Source organism: Arvicanthis niloticus, chromosome 8, assembly GCF_011762505.2.
Source record: "Arvicanthis niloticus isolate mArvNil1 chromosome 8, mArvNil1.pat.X, whole genome shotgun sequence".
Lineage (NCBI taxonomy): Eukaryota > Metazoa > Chordata > Mammalia > Rodentia > Muridae > Arvicanthis > Arvicanthis niloticus.
Genome location: NC_047665.1, coordinates 55,308,008 through 55,332,195, shown reverse-complemented (window position 1 = coordinate 55,332,195; position 24,188 = coordinate 55,308,008). Strand labels below are relative to the sequence as shown.

The 24,188-nt window shown below is 45.6% G+C and overlaps 1 protein-coding gene across 1 annotated transcript; it reads left to right on the top strand.

The window, feature by feature from the left end:
- The first annotated feature begins 4,768 nt into the window (after positions 1-4,768).
- On the top strand, positions 4,769-5,697 carry Calml5 (calmodulin like 5). Its single transcript, XM_034510414.2, has one exon. The coding sequence runs from the start codon at positions 4,915-4,917 to the stop codon at positions 5,359-5,361; it is 447 nt and encodes a 148-aa protein (XP_034366305.1). The 5' UTR covers positions 4,769-4,914; the 3' UTR covers positions 5,362-5,697.
- Positions 5,698-24,188: the final 18,491 nt, after the last annotated feature.

The following is a 24,188-nucleotide window of genomic DNA, read 5'->3' as shown; positions in this document are numbered from 1 at the left end:
ACAATCATGGAAGTACAGGGTGTTTTTTGATTCTGCTTCTAGGATAGAGACTCCTGTGAATGCAGGAGTCGATTTTAACCATAGAGTGATCCATACACCTTCTCCCGACACCTGTACACACAATCATACATACAAATACAAACTCACACACACAGTATACAAGGCACACACGGGAGTACATCCCATATATAGCTCTGGTTTGTTTCCTGTTGCCATTATAAAGACTGTGACCAAAAGCAACTTGAGAAGAAAAAGATTTATTTCAGCTTATGGTTTATAGTCCATTTTGGAGCGATGTCAGGGCAGAACTCAAGGCAGGAGCTGAAGCGGAGATCAGTGATGAAAACTGCTTCCTGGCTTGCCCTGGGTGGCTTGCTCAGTTGTTTTTAGCAGGACCACATGCCTAGGAGTAACATTGTCCCAAGTGTGCTGGTCCCTTTAATATCAATCACTAATCAAGAAACTGCCCCACACAGATTTGTGTGCGGTTCAATCTGAAGGAGGCATTTTCTTAACTGAGGTTTCTCTCCCCCAGATAATCCTAGCTTGTGTTAAGTTGACAACAACAACAACAACTAAAAAGGAATTCCAAGACTGACCAGGATGCATAACCACACATACGCATATATAGATGCACATGCACGCATAAACAAACACATGTGCATACTCTAGTCCACGCTCAGACACATGAACACAGAAACACACACCTGCGCACAGATACACTTACATAGGATCTTTGCTAAAGACTGCCCTATGGCCACTGTGGTCATGTTTTCTTCCTGCTTTCAGGGACTGGCTCAGCAGATTCAAGGAAGTTTTCATCTCTATTTTGCTACCTGCAGAGGTCTTTAGTCAGCCTTAATGAAGGGCTTCCATCTTATCCAGGGCCATAGTCATTCTCACCTGCTCAGCTTCAGTTCTCTTGTTCTCTTACCACTTGCCATGTGTCCCGGCCAGCCACCTTGCCTGGGAGTTGCTATCTTCCCTTCTCTTGCTGAACTGCCTGAGTTTCCTTTTCACGAGTCCCCCAGATATGCATCAAGAAGCAAGCACTGTAGCCCTCAGTAGCCCTCAGCTACTTATGAATGAACAGTTTCCATTGTTTCTTTATCAAACAGGAGCCTCAGGTAAGATGCAGGTGTCTCGGCTACAGGCAGTCACGAAACCAAGGTATCTCTTCTCCTTCCCATAAAAATTCACACCACAGAGCCAGGTTGGTGTGTTAAACCAGCTAACGAGGAAGGGCCTTGGTGGAAGTGGGTTTGGGCGTCAGTGACACACTGTTCTCTTTCTCAACCTCAGGTCTGACTCTATGAGGTTCCTGTGGCATGGCTGTCACCGATGACTTCCACCCTGGGAAGGTAAGCCATACAGTTGACACTGAGTCGGGAGACTGGGTGGGAAGGAAGAAGGAAGCCATTTCAGTGTTTATACATGGCAAAGCATGCTCTGTGAGAGGAAGCAGAGCCCACACTGCAGAAGAAGGAGGGAGAATCCTTTCTTATGACTCCCCAGGAGTCATAGGTCTTTCCTGATAAACATTCCATTTCTTCATCTGGAAGATGAACATCACATAATGATTACGTTTCTTCGCTATGGCAGCACTTGGTTAAAAAAAATTTTTTTTGGTGGTACTGGGGGGTGGAAGTTGGGGCCTTGTGCATGCTAGGCAGGTACTCTACCACTGAAGTTCCTTTATCCCCAGTACAGCTCGATTGTTCCTTTATCCCTCCCTTGATTCTTCTTTCTGTGTATGTTGTGTGTGTGTGTGTATGTGTGTGTCTACGCGCGCACGCACATGTGTACTCATTTCATGTGGAGTCCAAAGGTTGATGCCAGGTGTCTTCCTCCACTGCTTTCTCTGCTTTCTTCCTGTTCGAGGCAGGGTCTCTTGAGGAACCTGGTGCTCATGGATTTGGCTAGACTAGCTGTCCAACAAGCTGTAATGATCCTCTTATTTCTACCTCTCCAGTGATGGGACTATAAACATGTACCTGGCTTTTTACAAGTGTCCTGTGCTTGAGTGAAAAGCACTTTGACTACAGAACCATATTTTCAGCTTCATAGATATCTTTTAGCATTGGTTAGCCAGGTGGTAGAGGTACATGTTTTTGTTGTTGTCTTGTTTTATTGTTGTTTATTTTTATTTAAGTCAAATTTACCTTTTAAAAACTTTTTATTGGTTATTTTATTTATTTACATTTCAAATGTTGTTCCCCTCCCCATCTCCCCTCCACATAACCCCCATCCCATTTCCTGTCCCCTTTGCCTCTAAGAGGGTGCTAACCCTACCCACCCACCCACTTATTCCACTTCACCTCTCTAGCATCATCCTATGCTGGGGCATCAAACCTCCACAGGACCAAAGGCCACCCTCTCATTGATGCCAGAGTTTTTAATCCCAGCACGTTGGAGGCAGAGGCAGGGGTAGAGGCAGGGGTAGGGGCAGGGGTAGGGGCAGGGCTATGGGCAAGGACAGGGGCAGAAGCAGGAACAGGGCAGGGGCAGAGGAAGTAGAGACAGGTGAATCTCTGAGTTCGAGGCCATCTTTGTCTACAAAGTGAGTTCCAGGACAACTGGGCTACACAAAGAAAACCTGTCTTGAGAAGAAGAATGGGTAGGAGGAGGAGGAAGAAGAGGAGAAGGAGGGGGAGGAAGAAGAGGGGATGAAGAAGAGAAGAAGGAAGAAGAGGAAGAGGAAGAAGAAGGAGGAGGAGGAGGAAGAAGAGGAGGAGAAAGAGACTTGGCTTATATAATTTATCTATATCCTTGGAGTAGACAAAATTTTTGGTGTTTTTTGTTGTTAAAACAAGAAAGAATTGATAATGAAACAGAATGAGCTCCCAATTCAAGAGGATATTCTTTGAGGCTTCTGCCAACGCTAAACTGGCTTATCCTTGAATATGAGGTTTATCGTAGGGTAGAAACATCTGTTCACCTGAACTTTTTACTTTGTCTTAATTATTCTCCTTAGATATAGTAGATGAATCATCTTTGCTTACATCTGAAGACATTGGGACGTATTTGGCCAGATCAGCAATAAATCCAGAACTAGGAACAGCAAATCTACTAACATTGAATGTTAAGTGTTACTTAACCAAAGGAACATAATAGCACAATGATTATTATGTAGTTAGGTTTTAGTCACAGGCTCTGCTAATTAGGTGAGAAGAAAAGGAAATTTCAGATATAGATGGATATCTTCAAATATTCTTGAATAAAACAACAAAGCAGCTGGATTGAAGCTTGTTATTAAAAGCCCCACCTTTCCTGGGTCTCTCACCCAGCAAGATGGTTCATTACTCTGCTGTCCAGGTTGCAATGACATTCTCCACCCAGAACTGGTTGTCAGCTGCATTGAGACATTGGCTGCCTAATATTTATTGAGGCCTCTGTATTTTTCCAGCACAGGGATGAGATCGCAATCCTTCTTCAAGAGGTTTTTTTTTTTTTTTTTTTTTTTTTTGAAAGGAAGTCCCTAACTGGACCCTTTCTTTTGTATCTCTCTCTACATCTGAGGTTCCCTGGACACAGGGTGGGAGTCGGGGTGGAGTGCCAGAGTGTCTGTGTATGTCTCACTTCAGACATGCATTTAACTGGTTGAATTAGAGACAGGTGGAATTTGTTAAGTTTTCTCAGGAGGATAATAAAGAAAAGTTTGTTCCTAAGCTGGATAAGGGTAGAGAAAGGGAGAATCGTTAGTAATCAAAAAGGGGCTTACATGAAACTCATCTTGGGCACTACATGGCAAATATCTACTCACAAGTGATGTTCCCACCTTTGGAAAGCCTTAAGGACGGCCCTGTAAGAGCAAGGTCTTGGTCTAAATCCAACAACCTGCTCCAGGTTGTTCAGAGTTGGGTTTCCTTCCAGAATGCAGACCATACACAGAAGGCCATGGGTAGGGGGGTCCCAGGTGGGCTCATGTGCTTATAAGAGATACAGGAGACCCCAAAGAGCTCAAGTTCCTTCTATGGCTCTCCTGTCCTTGGACTTTGCTGGCCACACATTGCCTTCCAGTGCAGAAGCAGCACCCACCCAGGCAAGACTCTCCGACCTGAGTTGTTTCCCCTCCTTGTGTATGGAATGAGCGTATCTCATCTCCAGTGGAGAACCAGAGCGTCCAGAGAACACTGGACTTAGCTTCGGAATTGTAGAACTCACCTGGAGAGATCAGAGGCCCTTCCTCTCACCCCTGATTTCATACTTCACATTTGTTTTTGTGAACAATGCCCCAGCAGCAGAATGATACCCAGGTCCTTACTTCCTGGGTGCTAAAAACAGACAGCCCCATCCTCTTTTCTTGCCCAGGACTGTGAATGCATTGGAGGCTATAGCTAAATTCAGGAAGAGGAATACTAATCTGAACCCCACTGAGGACTGCTGATCCTGATTTCCCTGCTGCTTCTTCCACACCTGTGCCTCTCCCCAAGTGAGTCTCTGTGAAATTGGGAAAGCACTCTTGAAACCACCAGCTTGGTCATAGCCTCTGTGAAAATCAGCCACAGGGTAAGTGGGTCTAGGCAGATGTCCATGCAGTGGGGTAGTCTGCTATCCAGGCTAGGAGAGGCTGGTAGACTTTGTCCCATGCCCTCCAGGCCAATTCCTATCAACTTATCCACAGATCTTCTCATCCATTAAAATTACTTCATTCCTTGTCAGCAGCTGGTCTGTCCTTCCCTGGGAGGAGCATCATGCCTGAGGGCAAGTAGAGGGTGGGGAGCCTTCTCCCTCTGCTCCAATCACAGAAAAGGAGGGGGTTCCGATGCCAGGGCAAGGCTACCTATAGCTCAGCCCTTCAACAGACACAGCCTCAGAGCCCAGCAGCAGCCTTGAGCACTGGACCAGAAACCCCAGGAGCAGTAGATTGACATCTAGTTGACACCAAGTCCAGGAGCTTTGTAAGGTACAGAGATGTCTCACGGGTTTACTAAGGAGCAGGTGGCTGAGTTCCACAAAGCTTTCGATAAGTTTGACAAGAATAAGGATGGCCGTATCAACGTCCAGGAACTTGGAGAAATAATGAAGCAGCTGGGCAAGAACCTCTCAGAGGCTCAACTGAAGGAGCTCATCTCCAAATTGGACAAAGATGGTGATGGCGCCATCAGCTTTGAAGAGTTCATATCGGCCTTGGAGAAGTATAAAAAAGGGAACAGGGCAGGGGAGCTGCGGGCTCTGTTCCAAGTCCTTGACCAGAATGGTGATGGGTACATCACTGTGGATGAGCTCAAGCAAAGCCTGTCCAAGCTGAGCGAGCCACTTTCCCAGGAGGAGCTGGAGGACATGATCCGTGTGGCTGACGTGGACCAAGATGGGAAGGTGAACTATGAGGAGTTCGTGCGCGCCTGCGTTGAGAATTGAGAAGGCTGAGCGCAAGCTCCACCTCATCGTCTATCTCCCTGACTCTGACAGGCACTTGAGCCTTCTTGTGGGGCTCTGCTTTTGTGATGGGGTTAAGAAAAAAGAGAGAGAAGTTGGTTGTGTTGGTGTGTGGGAAACTACCTCATGAGTGAGGAAGACTTTATTGGATCTGGATGCTGTGCCGTCTGGAGCTGCTCACTAGTCTCCTCTGTGCCTGCTGAGACTCTGGTCAGAGGATGGTTTCCTTGGGTTGGTCTTTCTCCCTCTTGCTGTGGAATGGGTGCTTCCTACCTCCCAGGGCTCTTATAATGGTTTAAATAAAACGAATGGAAATTCTGTGTGCTTGGTGTTTAATTAAAGAGGAAAATCCCAAGGGCGTCCAAAAATATATATATTCTTTGGAGCTGTAGTCGTTTTCATAGAAATGGAGAAGCCTTCTGCTGACCTCTTGTCTTCCTTAGTTCCCCACAAGGAGGAAAAGTGAGTACTGGTATGTAGTGGGGTGGGGGGAGATCGGATGGAAGAAGTAGTTGTTTTGAGCTTTAAGGTCTGCTTGGGCTCTTGGGTACTAGTACCTGGCCTGGGATGGGCAGGACCAACTGCACCCCCACCAAGAAAAGACATCCTCTTTCTCACACAGCCTGTTGGGAGTTAACCTTGAATAAAACGAGGGCGAGAATTGTCTCTATATTTGTACGTCTGTGCATGTCTATGTCTGTCTGCATAAGCCTGTTTGTGTGTATGCATATGTGTATGTTTGTCAATATTATCCATGTACATCCACATGGGTTTAGAGATGTATGTATAAGTGTACATGTAGCTGCATGCATGTATCTCTCTCTCTCTCTCTCTCTCTCTCTCTCTATATATATATATATATGTGTGTGTGTGTGTGTGTGTGTGTGTGTGTATGTGTATGCATGAATTCTGTATCTGAAATGCAACATCCCTAGAGATATTTTAAAAAGATGAGTCCAGAGGAATGGGATCCACTTTACAAAACCCACCGATGTGAACGTGACCAGAACACATATATGATGGGCAAAGGGTTGGAAGTGGTATAGAGGAAGTGACAGCAGTTACATGCAGAAGGCAGAAATATCAATACAGGGTTTCCAAAGCTGATAGCAGGGCATTCGCGTCTCCACAGGGTAGAACGCTGTTTGCTCAGACTTCAGACTGCGGCTCCCTCTTGGCCTTGTAAGGCTCTGATATTTTTTTCAAGGATTCAGCTTGAGGGGTTCATTCCAGATAAAAGATGGAAGAGAAAGATGGAGTGCCGCCAGGGCTTCCCCCCCCCCCCCCCGCTTCCCCCCCCACCCCCCCACCCCCACCCCGTCCATATTCAAGGGAAGCAAGGTCACTATTTGAACTTGAGTGAGGACACTGCTGTCCAGTTTTGAACACTACATGAAGAGTCTTGCTGTTTAACAAGCCCAGGGTCCTGCTTCCTCCTTCATGAAATGAGATTTTCTTCCCTCCCTCCCTCTCGTCTTTTGTTTCTTTTGTTTCTTTGTTTTGCTCTCCCTCTTCCTCTCTCTCTCTCCCTCCCCCCTCCCCCCTTCTTTTCTTTGGAGTGGAATTTAAGCTCAAATTATCCAAAGGTCTTCTCTTGTCTCAGCCAAGCCAAGTCAGTGGCTCGCATCTAGGGTGAGGAGAGAGAGACAGAGCCAGCTTTTCTGAAGAGCTATTGCAAAATGCTTCAGCCCAGCCAGTCCCTTCGCCCCCTCATTCTGACACACCTGTGCTGAGTGCACACACCTATGGAGAGCACACACCTGTGGTGGTGAGTGACAGAGCCTGTCTGCTTTATCCCAGCTTGAGCACAGAGCTCAGTAGAGGGAGGAAGGGGTCAAGTTCACTAACGGAAGTCAGCCATATCTGTGAGGCTTTTTTTTTTTTTTTTTTTTTTTTTTTTTTAATTTCTCCATGGTGGGATTACTCTGAGTCTTTTTGGTCCTTACACATAGCTAGCTACCTTGTTCCTCCCCAGTCTGTCTTCAGGTATCTGGCCCCTTTGGATATTTTCTAGCCTGCTGGGTGGAGTCCTGGTTTGCAGGGGAGGAGAAGGCCTGGGGCTGGAATGAGGTGGTGCTTAGTGGCCTGGTTTTCGGAATGGGTATGAGATGGGGAAGCTGACTCCAGGCTCCCCTCACCGTGCTTTGGGGCATGGGGGGGGGGGGGGAAGCTCATGGGCAGAAGGGCAGGCAGAAGCTCTGGTGGAAGGATGAGGAGACAAGGTAGGGAAAAGGGGCAGAGACAGCACCAGGCTGATTGTCTAAAGGAGGGATTACTCTCTGGTCCAGGAGGAAATGATTGCAAGGTTTCTGTGGCAAGATAAAATTAAATATAAATAGACAAGATGGACTGCAGATGTCCGTGTGTGTGTGTGTGTGTGTGTGTGTGTGTGTATTGTGTAGTATATAAGAAGCCTGATTTGATTCCCAGCATTGTATAAAATCCTGTATGGTGGCATGGGCCTGTGAGCCCAACGTTTGGGAAGCAGACGCAGGCACATTAAAAATTCAGAGTCATTCCTGGCTACATAGTGACTTTCAGGCGGGCTTGGGCCACGTGAGGCTGTTTCAAAAATAAATAAAAACAAAAGAGGAGCTAGAGAAAATCTTTGCCTTCCTTCCGTTTTTGTTGAAAACTCTGGGAACCTGCCATCGCCAGGTTTTCAGTGATGAATGTCCTTTCTGGCAGAAAGCTATCATGATATCAGAGGGTCATTTGGGGGTTTGGATTCGGTTTCTTGTGTTTCCAAGTCTATTTTGAAATGTTACCGATCCCAAGTCTCAACATCTGACGGCAACTGCTTGAATCCAAAGAAGACAAAAGTTGACTTTCTATTAAAAAAATTTTTTTTTCTGCTTTGTCTCTCAAGTGTGAATACGTTTGTCTAGTGCATACAGATAATAAAGATGAAGCTGAGCTGTTTCTTCCTGCGCAAGGGAGGAAGTGAGAGAAGCTTTAGCATTCCCCTTAGTGTTTTGTTTTCTAGTCTTGGTGTAGACTACATGATGGTAACTATTATACTCTCTGTACTTTAGACTAAAAATAATACCTTCAGGCCTTAGAAGATTAGAGATTACAGAGGGGTACTTAGACGAAAATCACCCTCCAGCCTAAGCCACACCTAGAGAGAATTAGATGGTAGTTTTTGCTTACTGTCATGCTTCTTGACTCACAGTGGAAGAGGTAAATTAATCCTCCAACTCTGAATCTACAACCTCTTGGATGACTGGGGATAAAAAAAAAAAAAGAGCTTGGATTTAATTAACTAGGCATCTAATCTTTGCAAACTTTCTAATGGAAGAGCTGGGCAGAATCAGGAATTGCTGAAGCCCAGAAGTCAAGGCATTTCCTATACAGCACCTTGCCAACAGCAGGAAACTTTCTCGCCCAGGTTAAATCTAGTTTCTCTTTGCAATAGGGACCCAAGGCCCAAACATTTTAACATGAATATGCCTTGGAACTGAAATTCTTGGGTCCTGCAAGAGGAAGTCTTTGTCCCATAACCTACCCCATGCTGGAATTGTACATGTGTACCACCACACACTGTTTATACAGTGCTGGAGATCAAATCCGGAGCTCTGGGTACACTAGCTAAAAACTCAACCAACTGAAGTATGCCCCCAGCTTTTCTACATTTTTATCATGTCATCTGTGTTACACAGGAGACAACCTTTTCCTTTCTCATCTTCAGGGATTGGCATTTACAAATTAAGTGGTCGGAAGACAGATTAATCGGCAAGCCAGTTTACTTTGCATCTATACAAACGGAGAAGTAAAAACCCAAAGAAATCTTTAGCCTTGAGAGCTTACACACCATCTTCACAAAGGGCTGTAGATCACAGCAAAATGATGAGACGCAGGAAACAAAGTCTGGGCTGCTGGGACCGTAGGCTGTGGGGAGCAGTGCCTGTGGAACAATCGCTTATTAAGGTATGTTACGTCAATCAAAGCTGACTCTTAGGCAGTCTGACCATGGAGTTGGATTAGCGTGCGTCTTCAGATGAGCAGTGGTGAGTGTTCCCTCACATGCCTGGAGTGACACACCGGCACCAGTGGCCTAGCCACATCCCTGCCTTTTGTAAGTAGATACTAAGTACTAGTGGGTGTTTATGAGGAGCCCCCTCCATTGCATAATACTGCCTTGGGTGTGAGGGTATTAGTCAGCCTTCCAGGACAGTAACGAAAGACCTGTTGACAATCAACTTAATAGAGATGATCAAATTAGAAGAGACACAGTTTATGTTGGTTTATAGTTTCAGAGCTTTTAGTCCATGCTTTCTGGGCCACCTCTCTGTGGGCCTGGGGATGTACAGCACATCCTGGCAAGCTACTTACCTTCCTGCAGCCTGGGAGCAAATAACAAACTTGAGGAAAAGATGAGATAGCCCTCCAGGGTTGCATTCCCAATGATCTAATTTCCTTCCACTAAGCCCCACCTCTTAAAGAGACAAATCCTTTCCCCCCCCCACCCCCACTGGTGCCTTTAGGGCATGGATGTTTAAGGAAGACATTTAAGATCTAAGCCCTAAGAGAGTGGAAATGGTGTGTGCATAAGACTCTGGAGTGAGTTTGGGGTTTCTCTGGCCCTATCAGAACATAGATCATTTCTTAGGAGTTAATTTGACTTCTCAGAGTCCGAACTTCCTCTGGCCCTGTAGTGTACCTGGTACTAGAGAGGTCCAATGGCCACATCAAATATTGTGGACTTGCAGCTAGAGCAGGGGAAGGCTATGAGCTCTGTTCATACCTGCCAGCACTCAGGAGGTGGAGAGAAGAATCAAAGTCTGAAGTAAGCGTCAGCCACAGTATCTTCAAGGCCATCCTTAAAAAAATAAAATCCTGTCTCAAAATAAGTAAATAAATGTATTATATAAAGAAATGATAAGATTTATCTTAGAGGGCTTATTTCTGACAGTGTTTGTAAATTTCTTTGAAGTTTTATTTATCCAGCTTCGATTTTTGGTTTGCATTTAGCTAATTATTTGAATCATAGTCAACTCACCTAACCATTGTAGCATGACTGGACAGACTAAAGTTCTCTGGGTTTCTGTTTTGTTTTGTACTTCAACTCTCTGATTTGAGAGAGCTGCTGGCTCATTTTGATTGACTTGCAATCTTCCTGCTGAATCCTGGAATTGCAGGTGCGTACTCACCCAGCCTACCCAGCTTGGAGTGCCTGTCTTAATTCTCAGCTGGTTTTTAGCCTGCTTGGTCATTATTTGATGGGTTCTCAGGGTCTAGGATCTGAATCACACAGAGGCACCACTTACCTTTAGCTGATCAGAACTGACCTTAACAGCCTACTGGAGCTGTCTCCGGTGAAACAGTTGTGATGAAAAAGAAACTTACTAAACCAAAACAAAAATCCCCCCCCCCCCCCCATCTTCCAGGGCTCCGACTAGCAAACTGATTTAAGATGAACAACTATTCTGTGTGTTCTGAAAGCACAATGTCCTAAATAACATGCATTTTTCATTGTCTTGCCCCGAGATTATTTAATCCCCATTATAGGATTATGGGTGTGCTCTACCACACCTAGTTTATACAGAGTTGAGATGGACCCAGGGTTTTGCACATGCTAGGCAAAGCACTCTACCAACTAACTGAGTGTCTGCTCCTAGTGTCTATATTTATTCTTGACAGTCCTGGGGAGCCAATCCCCATTCAAAGTCCCTGTCTGGCATCTCCCCCTCCCGGTCACCTTTCCAAGCAGGGTCTGGCACATGTTTGGTCCCGAGTGAGGCCTTTCTGAATGAACTCTCTTGTCCTTTGCACATTTCGTAGCCCAACTGTACCTGTGTCCCTGTCCCTGGTGACAGGGCCTGTTCTTTCTGGAACTCCTGTTCTTTCCGGAACTCCAACTAAGAAAAGGAAGCTCAATGAGCCTAACCTAGATCAGGAACTCTCCAGCATACTTGTTGTAAAGCACAGCCCTCCCAGTGCACGCTACAGCAGGCCAGCCAGGGCTCCAGAACCTACAGGCAAGCTCTCCACTCTCGAGGAGGGATGGTTTTTTATAATGTTGTCAAGGTAAAAAGGGATTGAAATAATGGCTGTATTCAAGAGAAGGTGAGTTTGAGGTGAGGCTGGAGAGAGGGGCTTCTTTCTTGGACTCTGTTGCCTGAGAACCATGACTATGATCCTTGTGTAAGCCTCCATTTCCAGCCAGTCACTCCTTGGTTTAGAAATGTGGAGATTCTACAGTATGTGAGCTGGATAGAATGAAGCCATCAGACCAGCAGGGTGTGGTGGTGGTGGTGGTGGTGGTGGTGGTGGGGGCTGAATTCCAGCATGCTGGTGGTTGAGGCAGGAGGACAGAGAATCTGGGATTAGCCTGAGAGAACACAGATGGAGTATCTAAAACATTCTACACAACCAGGGGGGTAGGGTTGGACAGCCAGATGGCTCAGCCGGTTAGCATGCTTGCCGGCAAGCCTGAAGACCTGAGGTAGAGTCCTGGAATCTACAGTGTGAAGAGGGAGAGCAGGCTTCTTTAAGTCGTCCTCTGTCCTCCATGCACACGCCCTGACACAAGGACACTATCTCAATAAACAGGAGTGAAATACAAACACACATGTGATAACTCATACAGACTGGACTCCTTGGACCTACTGATAGAATTTTAGGCTGCTGTTTTCACTCTCCACCCCCGAAATTCTTTACGTGCACAAGTGCTCTCGTGTGTGTGTGTGTGTGTGTGTGTGTGTGTGTGTGTATGTGTGTGTGTGTGTGTTATATGTGTCATGTTTGTGCATATGTGTGAATGGGCATGAGGACTTGTGTGCAGAGGCCAGAGAACCCCTCACCTCTCATTTTCCATCTTGTCCCTCTGAGAAGTAGTCCCTCACTGAGTGAGGAGGGTTTTTTGTTGTTGTTGTTTTGGTTTGGCTTGGTTTGGTTTTTTTTTGCTAAGCAGGCGGCCAGCAGGCTCCATTGATCTTGTCTCCAGCACCCTTAATGTTAAGGTTGCAGGCATGAGAGGGATCATGGTCAGCCTTGGTGTTGATGCTGGAGTCGGAACTCTGGTCTTCATAGTTGGGTGGCAAGCACTGCTAACTGTTGAGACATCTCTCCAACCTCCAAATCATTATTTTAAATTATTTTTTAGCTTTGTGTGTGTGTGTGTGTGTGGCTTGCCACATGTGTGCAGGTGCCTGTGGGGGCCAACAGAGGATGATGGGTCCCCTGAAGATGGAATTACAGGCCATTGTGAGCCACCGGCTGTGTGTGCTGGGAGTTCAGCTGTGTTCCCGCTTCTCTGGAACAGCAACAAGCAATATAACCAGAGCGATCTCTCCAGCCCCTCAATCCTAGTCGATGTTCTAGGGTCTCAGGAACAACCTAGATATTCTTTTCTATTTTCTCAGAAATCGGAAGGCCATTAACCGGAACTCTCAATTCATACTCTCAATTTCACCAAGATCAGATTCCGTTGTCCTGTAGGGGGCGAAGATGGAGTCTTTTTTTTTTAGTGACTCCACCCTGCTCTGCTCACAGATGACCTCACCTTGCCCCTCCCCGGGTTTCTCTCTGGCTTGACAATGATCTGGGAAAGGGTCCAAAGGCCACGTTTGCAAGCAAGCTCTTGCTTATCTACAGGTGTTTACTATCTCCAGGGATGTACAGCTGCTCCCTTACACCAGGTGCTCCCCTCTCTACACTGGGGGTGGGCGGCAGCTTCCCTTCACACCTCTGTCTTTCCCAGTATTTCACCATTGTGCTACACTGACGACTCAGTGGTCAGGAGAAGAAATCTGAAATTCTCAAATCTTGATGGAGCTGTTCCTTAGCTGGCAACTTTGAGTAAGACTGTAAGACTCACGTGCCTTAGTTTACTCAACTGTGAAATGGGATAAAGATCATCAGTCTTAACGTTGTGAGGACAGTGGGAAGGTTTTAAGACCTATCCTTATTGAGTACATAGAAACACCCAGAAGCTTTTGAAAAAATGCCACCCATGTGCTCACTCTTATGCTGACCCCCCCTCCCCCAAATAGTGGGTATAGGGAGAGGCCTGGGTGTGGTTGTCTTTTTTTAAGGTGCTTGCTCAGCCAAGATTGAGAAGGCAAGATTAAGAACCTCCGCTCTAACTTGCCTCTGGAAACTATGACTATACAAGGTACACCCCACACCCAGCCTCTCTTTGGTCCCCTGGGCAAGTTGCCTCCAAGGGGAGGGGAAGAAACTAGGGGGCAAGCATTCAGCTGCATAGATTTCCACTAGTGGGAGGCCTGTGGGTTGGCCAAATAAGTTTGACTCACTTGGGGAATTCGGGGTGTCGCATTGGTGGCCTATTGCTGAAGCCCACTCACTGCCTGGAGACAGGTCCGTGTCTGGTGTTGTTGCTAATGCCAGGGCTCTGTCTTCCCAAGCTAGCTGACTTTCCATCTAAATGAGTGCTGGCTCTCCGTGCTCCCCAGGAGCCACATTCAGCTGTGTTTCCCTGCATTGTTGAAGCCCCGAATCGTGACAGTGTATCAGAAGTGTTGATGGTCCTCATTTCCCTATTCAGTGATTTCTTGGAGGCTCCACATGCTTGTGGGACTTGGAGGAAGGTCCTACACTCACCTGTGCTTTCTAAGGGAGCCGAGATAAGATGTAGCCATGAAAGAACCTGTACAGAGGGAGGCAAGCATCTGGTTATGGTGTCCAGGCCTAGGAGATGGCTCAGCAGACAGCAGAGACTTGTGAGACGTGACACCACTCCTGTGCAGTAGAGGTGGGGTAGCTCTTAGCAGGCACGGGGCATTCTTGGCAGAGTCCTGGGTGAGTAAAAGCACACAGCTTTGTGTGGGTGGAGGTGGTGGTGGTGGTGGTGGTGGTGGTGGTGGTGGTGGTGGTGGTGTTACAGGCCTGAAGAGATGAGTCCCAGGGTGCAAACTACTACAGAGAGTCTCCTTGGTCAGACAAAGGAATATGGGATTCTTAAATCTTGATAAAGCCATTCACTAGCTCTGTAACCTTGTGCAGGTCAGTGATACATGCCTCACTTTACTCAAATCTCAGACAAGGGATACAAGTCAGAGCTGCCTTGACTTTGGGAAGAGGGAGTGAGCAAAGGAAAGGAAGGACACCCTCTGTCATGTCTCGGGGCTGTGAGATGAGATGTCTCAGCCGCCATAAAAATATAATACAAATTTGTAACCCAATTAAGCATATCAATTACATCTATACATTTCTCCTCTTTCTAACAAAACACAGAGAAGAGACAATGTAAGTGACCAAGGATGGGTTGGGCTCAGGCCTTAGGAGGGTTTCAGTTCATTACAGAGGGGAGGCCAGGGGAGGGCAGGGGAGGGCAGGGGAGGGCAGGGGAGGGCAGGGGAAGACTCTCTCACGTGCCAAGAGCCTAAGGCAGAACACGGCAACAAAGAACGCAGGTGGGAAGCAGGGGTGTGTAAGCCTCCAAAGGCCTGTCCCTAAAGTCTTACCTCCTAAGGACTCCCCAACTTTCAAAATAATGATAGGAATTAAAAACTGGGGTTCAGAACATTGGCTTTGGTGGATGGTCTAGATTCAAGTCACGGTAAAACTCAGAACCTCCTGCATGCTAGGTAAGTATACTGTCTCTGGGCTATACCATCAGGACTTAGATGAGGTTTTAGAATGCCTTTGTATTACATTTATTTGTTTGGGGTGTGTGTGTGTGTGTGTGTGTGTGTGTGTGTGTGTGTGTACGTATGTGCCACAGTGCTCATGTGGAGATCTGAGAACAACTTGGAGGAATCAGTTTTCTCTTTCTGTGTGGGTACTGGGGATCCCAGCACATCAGGATGGACAGTAAGCAACTCTAACCACTGGGCAGTTTTGCTAGCCCTCAGATAAGATTTTTTAATCAGAGTTATGTGGCCACATTTGTGCTTTAGGGAAATGATTCAGGATGAAGTAAGTAGTGGCATGAAGACCCCCCCCCCCCGGGGGAGGGGAATGAATGTGGTGACTTGAGTCTGAGCAGATGAACACCCCCTGGAGGCTAGAGGAAGCAGAGTGTAGCATGAAGCTAGCCTGGGGAGGGTCTGCTTTCGTAATCTGTGGCTATGAGAGTTGAGAGCTGAGTCAGAGGAAGGGCTTCTAGGAACGCGCTGCTCTAATAATCATCTGCGTTTAAGCCTTTGGAGTTTGGGAGGAGGAGAATGTGAAATAGGCATTGCAGGGACCAGGCTAAGCCTCACCCCTGCACCCACCCCAGGTCAGGTCAGGTGTTCCTGCTGCTGCTGCTGGCTGTCCTCGTGGCTAACATGAGGCCATCTGGCCTCTTGCCTCATCTGATGGTGAAAGCCCATTAGAGTTCTCAGAATCCTGTAGCTACTGAGAAGCCAATGGGTGTCTTGTTCAGTTTTGGTTTTTTTTTTTTATAGAAACAGGGCAGAATGTGCTGTTTCTGAGCCTTTGAGTCAAGCCCAGGATTTCCCTTGTGTCTGGACAGTGTTGGCCAAGAGCTGGGAGAGTGGGAGGCACATGTTCCTCATATTCAGCTCAGAGAACCTGGCTGGGGGGGGGGGGGGGGCAGCCTGCCTCATCTCTCCCTGAAAACCTAGGGCTTTCCACCTCTCTGTCACATCATACGAGAGACAAGTTCTGAATACCACACTTCCCCCCTCCCCTAAGCTAACATCTTTAGAGGGAAAAGGGAATTTCTGAGATACTGCCCACAACTGTCCTGTGGCAGGCTGACCAAAGAGAGCTAAGATAGAGAGAGCTTTCCCAAACAGGAGGACAGAAAGGGATGCTCAGCCCAGAGAGGTGAGTCTGGTGTGGGAGGGGCAGTGAGCTCTCCCCTTTCTTCCTCCCCCTCTGCCTTTCCTCTACGTCTTTGTTTTTCTTCCTTTATCAAACACTCACCAACTACCATTAAGGAAGGCCACCCTGGTCTATCAAGAAGAGTCCTTGGCCCAGCTCTGGGGATTCAGGAAGAACTCTCTCTACGGGGTAGCTGGACACAGAACAAATGATGGGAGCTAGGGAAAACCACCAAGATAAGAGTTTCAAACTGATACTGCTGTTGGGCTGTTGGAGGCTTCGGGTGGTTCCAGGTTGGCCTCAAACTTGTTATGTGGTCAAAGATGATTCCAGGTCCCCATCTCTGCCTCTTAAGTCTGGGATTAATGTACCACCATGCCTAGTTTATGCAGTAATGGAGAGTGTACCCAGGACCTCATGTATGCTGGGCCACACTCCAGCAACAGAACTATACATTTCCAACCCCTTGGCTGGTTTTTAAAGCCTCCAGTAGTTTTAAAGACCAATTGTGCATTGCTGGCTTTTTCTTGGGGCTGCATTGCACTTTATTTCTAAACTGTCTCACAGGGAACTAGACCAAGCAGAACAGTGGTGACTCTGAGAAGAACCTCTGGTTGCATGTAGGTGGAACAGGGGTTATGCTGCCTTTAAGCTACCTAATCCTTTCTTCAAGCTCATTGAAATTCTAGGCTGAAATTATTGTTATTAATGGTATCCCGAGGGCTTGTAAAAAAAAATGTTCCTCCTTTCCAGTGTGATTATCAGGGCAGGTTTGTACCTAACAGTTCAACCACACCCTTCTGGGTTGGTCCTGTTTGGGGAAAGGCTAGCTACCCTGGCAATCTAGAGGGATCTCAACCAGGCTGGCTCAGAGCCCTGGGAGATAAGTCATCAGGAGGGGAGAGGGTCGGGTGTTCCCCTATGCCTTTTAGGCTCTCTGTTTTAACTGGCCTCACCACCAGGTTCTTTATCTTAAAGATCTTAGCATAAATGTCAGTCCCTCAGATAGGCTGGACAAACCCTCTAATAAGAGCTGTCATCTTGTCCCTTTTTATTGTAAGGCTGGACTTAATTCTGCCAGGGCCTCCTTCTCTGCCTGTTTTTTTTTTTTCCTTGTTTCTCTCTGACTTTGTCACTCCCACTAGCACATGAGACACAGCAATGGTACAGCTTGTCTTTGCTCGCTCAGCTTATCCCAACACCCAAGATTCGGCTCTGTTTGACAAACAACTTGGAGATCCTCTTTGCTCTCGTTTCTAGGCACAAGTGATTCTTCTGCGTCTGACTAGATAAGAATGACAAGAAAATGTACTGTGTGTATGTATGGCAGTGGCAGTATTGAGAAGGGATTCAGCCAGCCTGGAGAAAAACTGTACAATAGTAATGAAGTTAAATGAAGAGCAGCTGCCTTTGGAAGCAATTCCTACCTGCTTCCGGTAGCCTGCAGGCTAAAATTAGGGCTGTTTGTAGAAGCTTCTTCTGGGTGCTATGTACTAAGTCAGCACAAGGATAGAGGTGTGTGGTCCCTTAGGAGATAGATAGGTAGGAGGGAACATGTGGAGGAGGCTTCATCCATGCCATGGAGCCATTCAAACATCTGTCCTTCTTCTGAGATGCACAGATTATTTCAAGAGCCTTGTTTTACTGGAAATAAGTTTGCTCTAATTCTCAACATTGAGTTGAGTCTTTGTAACTGTTATAGTTTCTCAGACATATTTCACAATTAATGGATGTTAGGATGGAGCTTTTGTAACGGAAAGCAATAGTTTCACCTTTTAATGAGCACAAAGTCAAAAGTTCTGCACAGTCAAGAGAAGTAGAGACTTTTGCAGGAGGTAAGTAAAGCATGGAGCCTATTTCCAAAGTAATTTTCTCCCTCACCCCATGATGTAAGCTAGGTTCCCAAATGTTCTGTGTACCTAAGGATGACCTTGAAGGTCTGAACCTGTCACCTCTAACTTCCTAGGAGACCCGGCACAAATCACCATTCGTGGTTCATGTGATGTTGGGGACTGAAACCAGCCAGAGCTTTGTGCACGCTAGGCAAACACTCTACCAGCAGATCTACATCCCCAACTGCTATTCTTATGTTAGAATACACAACAGATATGCTATGTACTCTTTCCATTGGTACTGAAAAGTCCACATCAGCTTTGAGAAAATTCAAGATGCCTGTAAACACCACTTCATGGAATTCTCACACTTGAGAATTTAGCAAAACAAAAAAACATGAAGAGTTTTCAGTTTGCAGGGAATCTTTATCAAACCATGTGTTTGTATAAGACGTTAGTTACTTTCCATGTTGTTGTGGTTGCTCTGTTTTTTTCTTCCATAATGTCTACTCTTCCCCTGCATAGCTGAGAAGCCAGCTACAGCTCCACTATGCATCCCTTGATCTATTGTACTAAAGGTCCAGCCTGGTGTGGGCAGGAATGTTACAGAAGGAAGTGAAGAGAAATATTGGTCAGGGGATGGAATTCAATGAGGTGTCCCCCGCTGACTTCAGAACTAGTTACCCAGAGTGCCCAGGACTTGATACATTCCAATAAATACTTCTCATGCAAAGATGTCCAAGTGCAAACATTCCCAGAGAATGAAAAAACAAGTATGTGGTATATTATGTATGCCATGAAATTTAGGGTGAAGTTTGAGGAGAAATAAACAAAAGGCAATCAAGTGTGTTCCTTCATCCACACTAGCTTCAAGACAGCTGGATCGATACCATTAGCAGCATGAACAAACTGGTCATGTCATATGGTCAGCTCATGTTGCCCAGACCCTCTGGTCCAGATAGGGTGGATGATGATGGTCTCATCCCCTGTGATAGATCATTCCTATATTCTTTATGTGAAGGTAGCCTAGATATTTATTCTGGGTTCCTTTACAAACATCTTTGTGGTTCTCACCTTTCTGGTATTGAGTCTCCCAGAGAGTCTCTATATTTCATTCGCTAACTTCTATAATCTCTTAGTCCATTTGATGTCACTATCACAAAGTACAGAAGAGCGGGTACTATAAAAGGACCGGTTTCTTCCATTCACGCATTTGTCTGGTTGAAAGGCCAAAGCCAGGTAGCCATTTCTGGTGAGGGCCTTGTGCCCTTTATCATAGCACAGTGAATGGTATTATGTGGTGGGAGCCTGTGGGAAAGCAGTTAGGGATGTCTAAGGAAGACACTGAACATTTTTTGAGGTGGCCTTGTTTCATAACAATTCACTCTCATCAATGAATCCAACCCCAAGAGTCATAACCCACTCTTGAATGATGTGCATTAATTCCTACTGTGAACGGTAGTCCTGGACCAAGTCAGGCCTCAGGGTTTTGGCGTTTGTTTTTGGTTTTTGTGTATAAGTGGCATGTGTACATGTGTATATATGTGTTGGCATGTACATGAGCCCACATGTGTATAGAATCCTGAAGTGGATGTCAGGTATGCTCCCCACTGCTCACTACTGTACTTATTGAAGTAGACCTTTCACTGAACCTGGGCCTCATTGTTAGCCAGCTTACCCTGGGAATCCTCCATCTCTGCTTTTCAAGTGTTGGGATTACAGGAAGTCCCTGAGCCTGCCTAGTTCTACGCAGATTCTGAGAATCCAAATTCTAGTCTTCACACTTGTACTGCAAGAACTCTAGCCACTGGTCTGCTAGTTATCTCCACATTTAAAGGGCCTGTCACCTCTCCAGATCATCACACTGGGGCCATACTTCTACCGCAGGAGCTCAGGCCCATAAATTATACCCAAACCATAGCAGAAATTACAGCAGCAACTTCCTGCAGCCAAATAGGATTCTAGCCTGTGCTGATGGAAAGTTTTCACTTGTGGGAGCCTGGGTGGAGGCTAGTTACCTCCACAGGGCTGCTGTGCTTCTTTCTGTAGGTTTTCCATGAGGCAGAGGGGATTTCCTATCAGGAACCACTATGGTATCTGTCTCAGCCAGCAGGAGGGGATTTTTGAAACAGGGTCCTTTATCGCTCTCAAAACACAATGCTGGTCTCTTGTTCTATGGGCTGGCTGTGGAAAAAAAAATAAAGGTCATTTAAAGCATCTATTCTTGTAGACCAGGGAATTGTGGTTTTTGTGTGTGTTATAATTATTGCAGGAAAGTACCAAGGGCAGGTGGGAAGGAGACAAGAGGTTTGTAATCAAGATGGCAGCCCTGGAAAGACTGTAGAGATGCTCAGATGCAGTGTTCTCCAAAACTGGGGACCCATTCCCCTAGTGGCATCTAAGGCGATTTGAGGGCTCATGTGGGCAAACAGAAAAGAGGAGCATGGATCTTACAGTATGAAATCAGCAAATGTACCAGATCTCGTTAACGTGGTTTTGCCTGCAGTAGGTTATTGTTGCTTGCTGTAGGTTATTGTTACTATTTTCTTCTATTTTTAGCAAAGGACTCTGGCTTTCCACTTACAACAATGACATGTGGTGTTCTTTTAAAATACACTTCTTAAAAACGGGAAGTGCAAATGAAAAATGTCAAGGAGATAATGTATTTTAAAGGCGAAAGTGCGGTTGTGCTACTCCAGTGAACGAGCTTTTGAAAACAAGTAACTCCAATCTCTCATGCTCCTGAGAAAGATCAAGGCTAAGGTCACAGAAGGAGGGCTGAGGGTGGCTGGCCAGGGTCTCGTGGTGAGAGACAGGATGTAAGGGAAGTGGAACAGCTAAGGTCATGAGTTCCCCACTTGGTCCTTTACACTGTACCCCAACTTGGCATCTGCCACACACACATTCAGGAAGATGGTCTCTCAAATGAGGCACAGAACTACTTGCTTCCCATCCATTGCTAAAATCCAGGCAAAAGGTCATGATCTGTATCACCAGTGTAAGAATGGCTCCAGCCATAGAAGAGAACCTCATGAAGCTTCTATTGCAAACTTTCTAATTCAGTTCACCAAAGCTTTCCCAGAATTCCCTGATGCCTCAAAATTGTTTCTTCTTCTTTTTTTTTCTCATCAAAAAAGGTACAGCAGGCCAGTTTTTAATCTGTGTCCTGCTAATTTTCAGCATACCCAAAGTAACTCAGGGAAAAAGGGCCTTTGGGGCTTGACACTGTTTGGCCTGAATAAAAAAGGAGAGACATTTTTGTCCTTGAGTTTCAGGGAAATTTGACTTGAAGAACAATTTAATGAAAAGAAGAACCTGGAATAGATAGCCAACCAATCTCAACAGCAGCTGAGTTATCTGGTAATACATATAGGTTCTAAAGGCAGGTGATTGGACTAATGCCTGCTAGAAGTCTTATTCTGCCCTAGAAGTCGCTCAAGATAGAAGTTTCTGGTGGTGGTAGCTGGGGAGATCTTTCAGTCAGTAAGGCACTGGCCATGTAAGACATGAGTGCAATCCCCAGCAACTACGTAGGTAAAAGGCTGAGTTTGATGATGTGCACCTGTAACCTATGCTGGAAAGTAGACAAATGGATGCCTGGGGCTTAATGTGCCAAAGAGAGAACCTATCCCAAAGAACAAGGTGGGTGGTTACTAAAGAACACCACCTATGGTGGGCTGGCTGAGTCCTCTCTCTCCCCCTCCCTCTTCCTCTCTCTTCCTCCATCCCTCCATCCCTCCATCTCTCTCTCTCTCTCTCTCTCTCTCTCTCTCTCTCTCTCTCTCTCTCTCTCCACACACACACACACACACACACACACACACACACACTCACACACACACACACACACACATACTCACACACACACACACATATCCCTCCCATGAAGGTATGGAAGGATGTGGTTTTTCCAAGGATAGTCTTTCTCTCTGCATCCTTTTTTTTTTTTTTTTGCAGGTGTGAGACCAAGTATGGGTGTAAATAAGACAGGATATCTAAATGTATGGGCTCTCCAGGGTCTCAACAGAGAGGACTAATTTGTAGAGGACTAATAGCCACTCAAGGCATGAGGCCAACATACTTCTGAAATCCTGAGCCTAGGACCAAGTGAACTGCGTGCTTTCTCAGAAGGATCCCGAAGGACAGGCAAACACAGGGCCATGACCATCCCTGGAGGTCTAGGATCCTCAGATCACAGGAGTCTATAGCCAAGCCAATGATTTAGTCCATGTTTAGTTGTATTGATTAATATCTCTATGGAAGAGGTCTCTTGGTTAGGGAGGTGGGAGCAGGAAGGGTGTGTGAGGTAGAGAGAAACCAATGAGCCTGAAGAGTAGATGAAACTGAACTTACCTCAGGTGATCTGGAAGGTCCAGCATACAGGAAAAGGGGGCTTGATTGAAATTCTTGCTGCCTCATCATTTCTCATGTTACCTGAGCAGCCAAAAAAATATTGCTTATGTTTTTATGAGTTTCTTCAGTGTCTTAGTTAGGGTTTTACTGCTGTGAACAGACACCATGACCAAGGCAACTCTTTTTTTTTTAAAGGTTATAAATTTATTGCTTATTCAATAACTGACATTGTACAAACACTTGGGTCCATATTTTTCCACATGACTACACAGTATCCCGTAACATACATGTGATGTGTTCATCTGTGCTTCTGTGTAACACAAGCATGAGACCATCAGTATCTTGCAGGGTGACAGATATCTTCCAGTTGTTGTTGGGGTTTGTTTTGTTTGGCTGAGTTGTTTTTGTTTTGGTTTGGTGGTGGTGTGATATAGGTATGTGTATATGTAGGATATATACTGGGGGGAGAATCATTGTATAAGTGCTGTGACTCAAGGTAACCCTGTTTAATACAGGTGAAAACAATAATATGCTCGATGTCACCTATTACTGACTTTTCTACTAGACAAGGCTTTTTCACCATGACGAACTTGACTCAGAGCAATCCTTCCTAAAAGGACCATACACATGAAGCTATCGTTCAAGATAGGCACTAACAAAATGAGGAAAATTTCAAGATGGCACCATAACAATATACTTTATATACTTTAGAATCCTGTAAAATACCAAATTCGAATGATTATAGAAACCTAAGTGGACAAACATGGGCGTAAACTTATGCTCTTAAAAGAGCATATGATGGGTTTCTCTGTGTAGCTCTGGCTGTCCTGGAACTCACTCTGTAGACCAGGCTGGCCTCGAACTCAGAAATCCACCTGCCTCTGCCTCCCAAGTGTCAGCTTCCCGATTGCACTGAGTAGTATTAAACTTGTACTGAGTACTGTACCAGTTACAGCAAACATGCTGAATTATGATATTATGATGCTATTCATTCATAAGCTGACTTCAATTTTTACTCATATTGGACCCAGGATGAAAGTATCCATATCTATAAATATTTGGAAGTAAGTCTATTTAGATATATTACTTAGACTTTTTAGTAGAGCTCTGGCAGCTATCATCTTACCTAATGTTATAGCCGACACCTAAGTGTTTCTGGACATGCTGGCAGCAAGACACACAATCTACAATGTGTTCTTACCTCAAATATTTCATCTGAACCTAACTTCTCTTGGATGGAAGATACAGGCTAAATAAAGGCCAGGAATGTAGCTGGGTGACTAAGTTCATGCCTACAACACACAAGACCCTGGGTTCAATCAACCCTGAAATTTTAATAAAGACAAGAGCAAGGCCAAACCTATATCTGTATTAGATTCTTCTTAGGATACACACATTTGTAAAAATGACACTTTAGAAACCAATGACAGATTTCTCAAAAGTTGTAATTCTGAATCATTTCCTTAAGAGTAGGGATGGATCTGTGGTATAAATGACAAAGGCAACTCTTATAAGGACAACATTTAATTGGGGCTGGCTTACAGCTTGAGAGGTTCATTCCATTATCATCAAGGTGGGGACATGGCAGCATCTAGGTGGGCCTGGTGCAGGAGGAGCTGAGAGTTCTATCTCTACATCTGAAGGCTGCTAGCCGAATACTGACTTCCAGGCAGCTAGGATGAGAGTCTTAAAGCCCACACCCACAGGGCCACACTTACTCCAACAAGGCCATACCTACTCCAACGGGGCCACACCTTCTAATAGTGCCACTCCCTGGGCCGAGCATATATAAACCACCACACTTAGTTTTAGTTATACAACTCTCTTTTTCAGATATTAAACATTTTAGCATTGGTATACCTTGAAAAAATTCAAATAGGATCT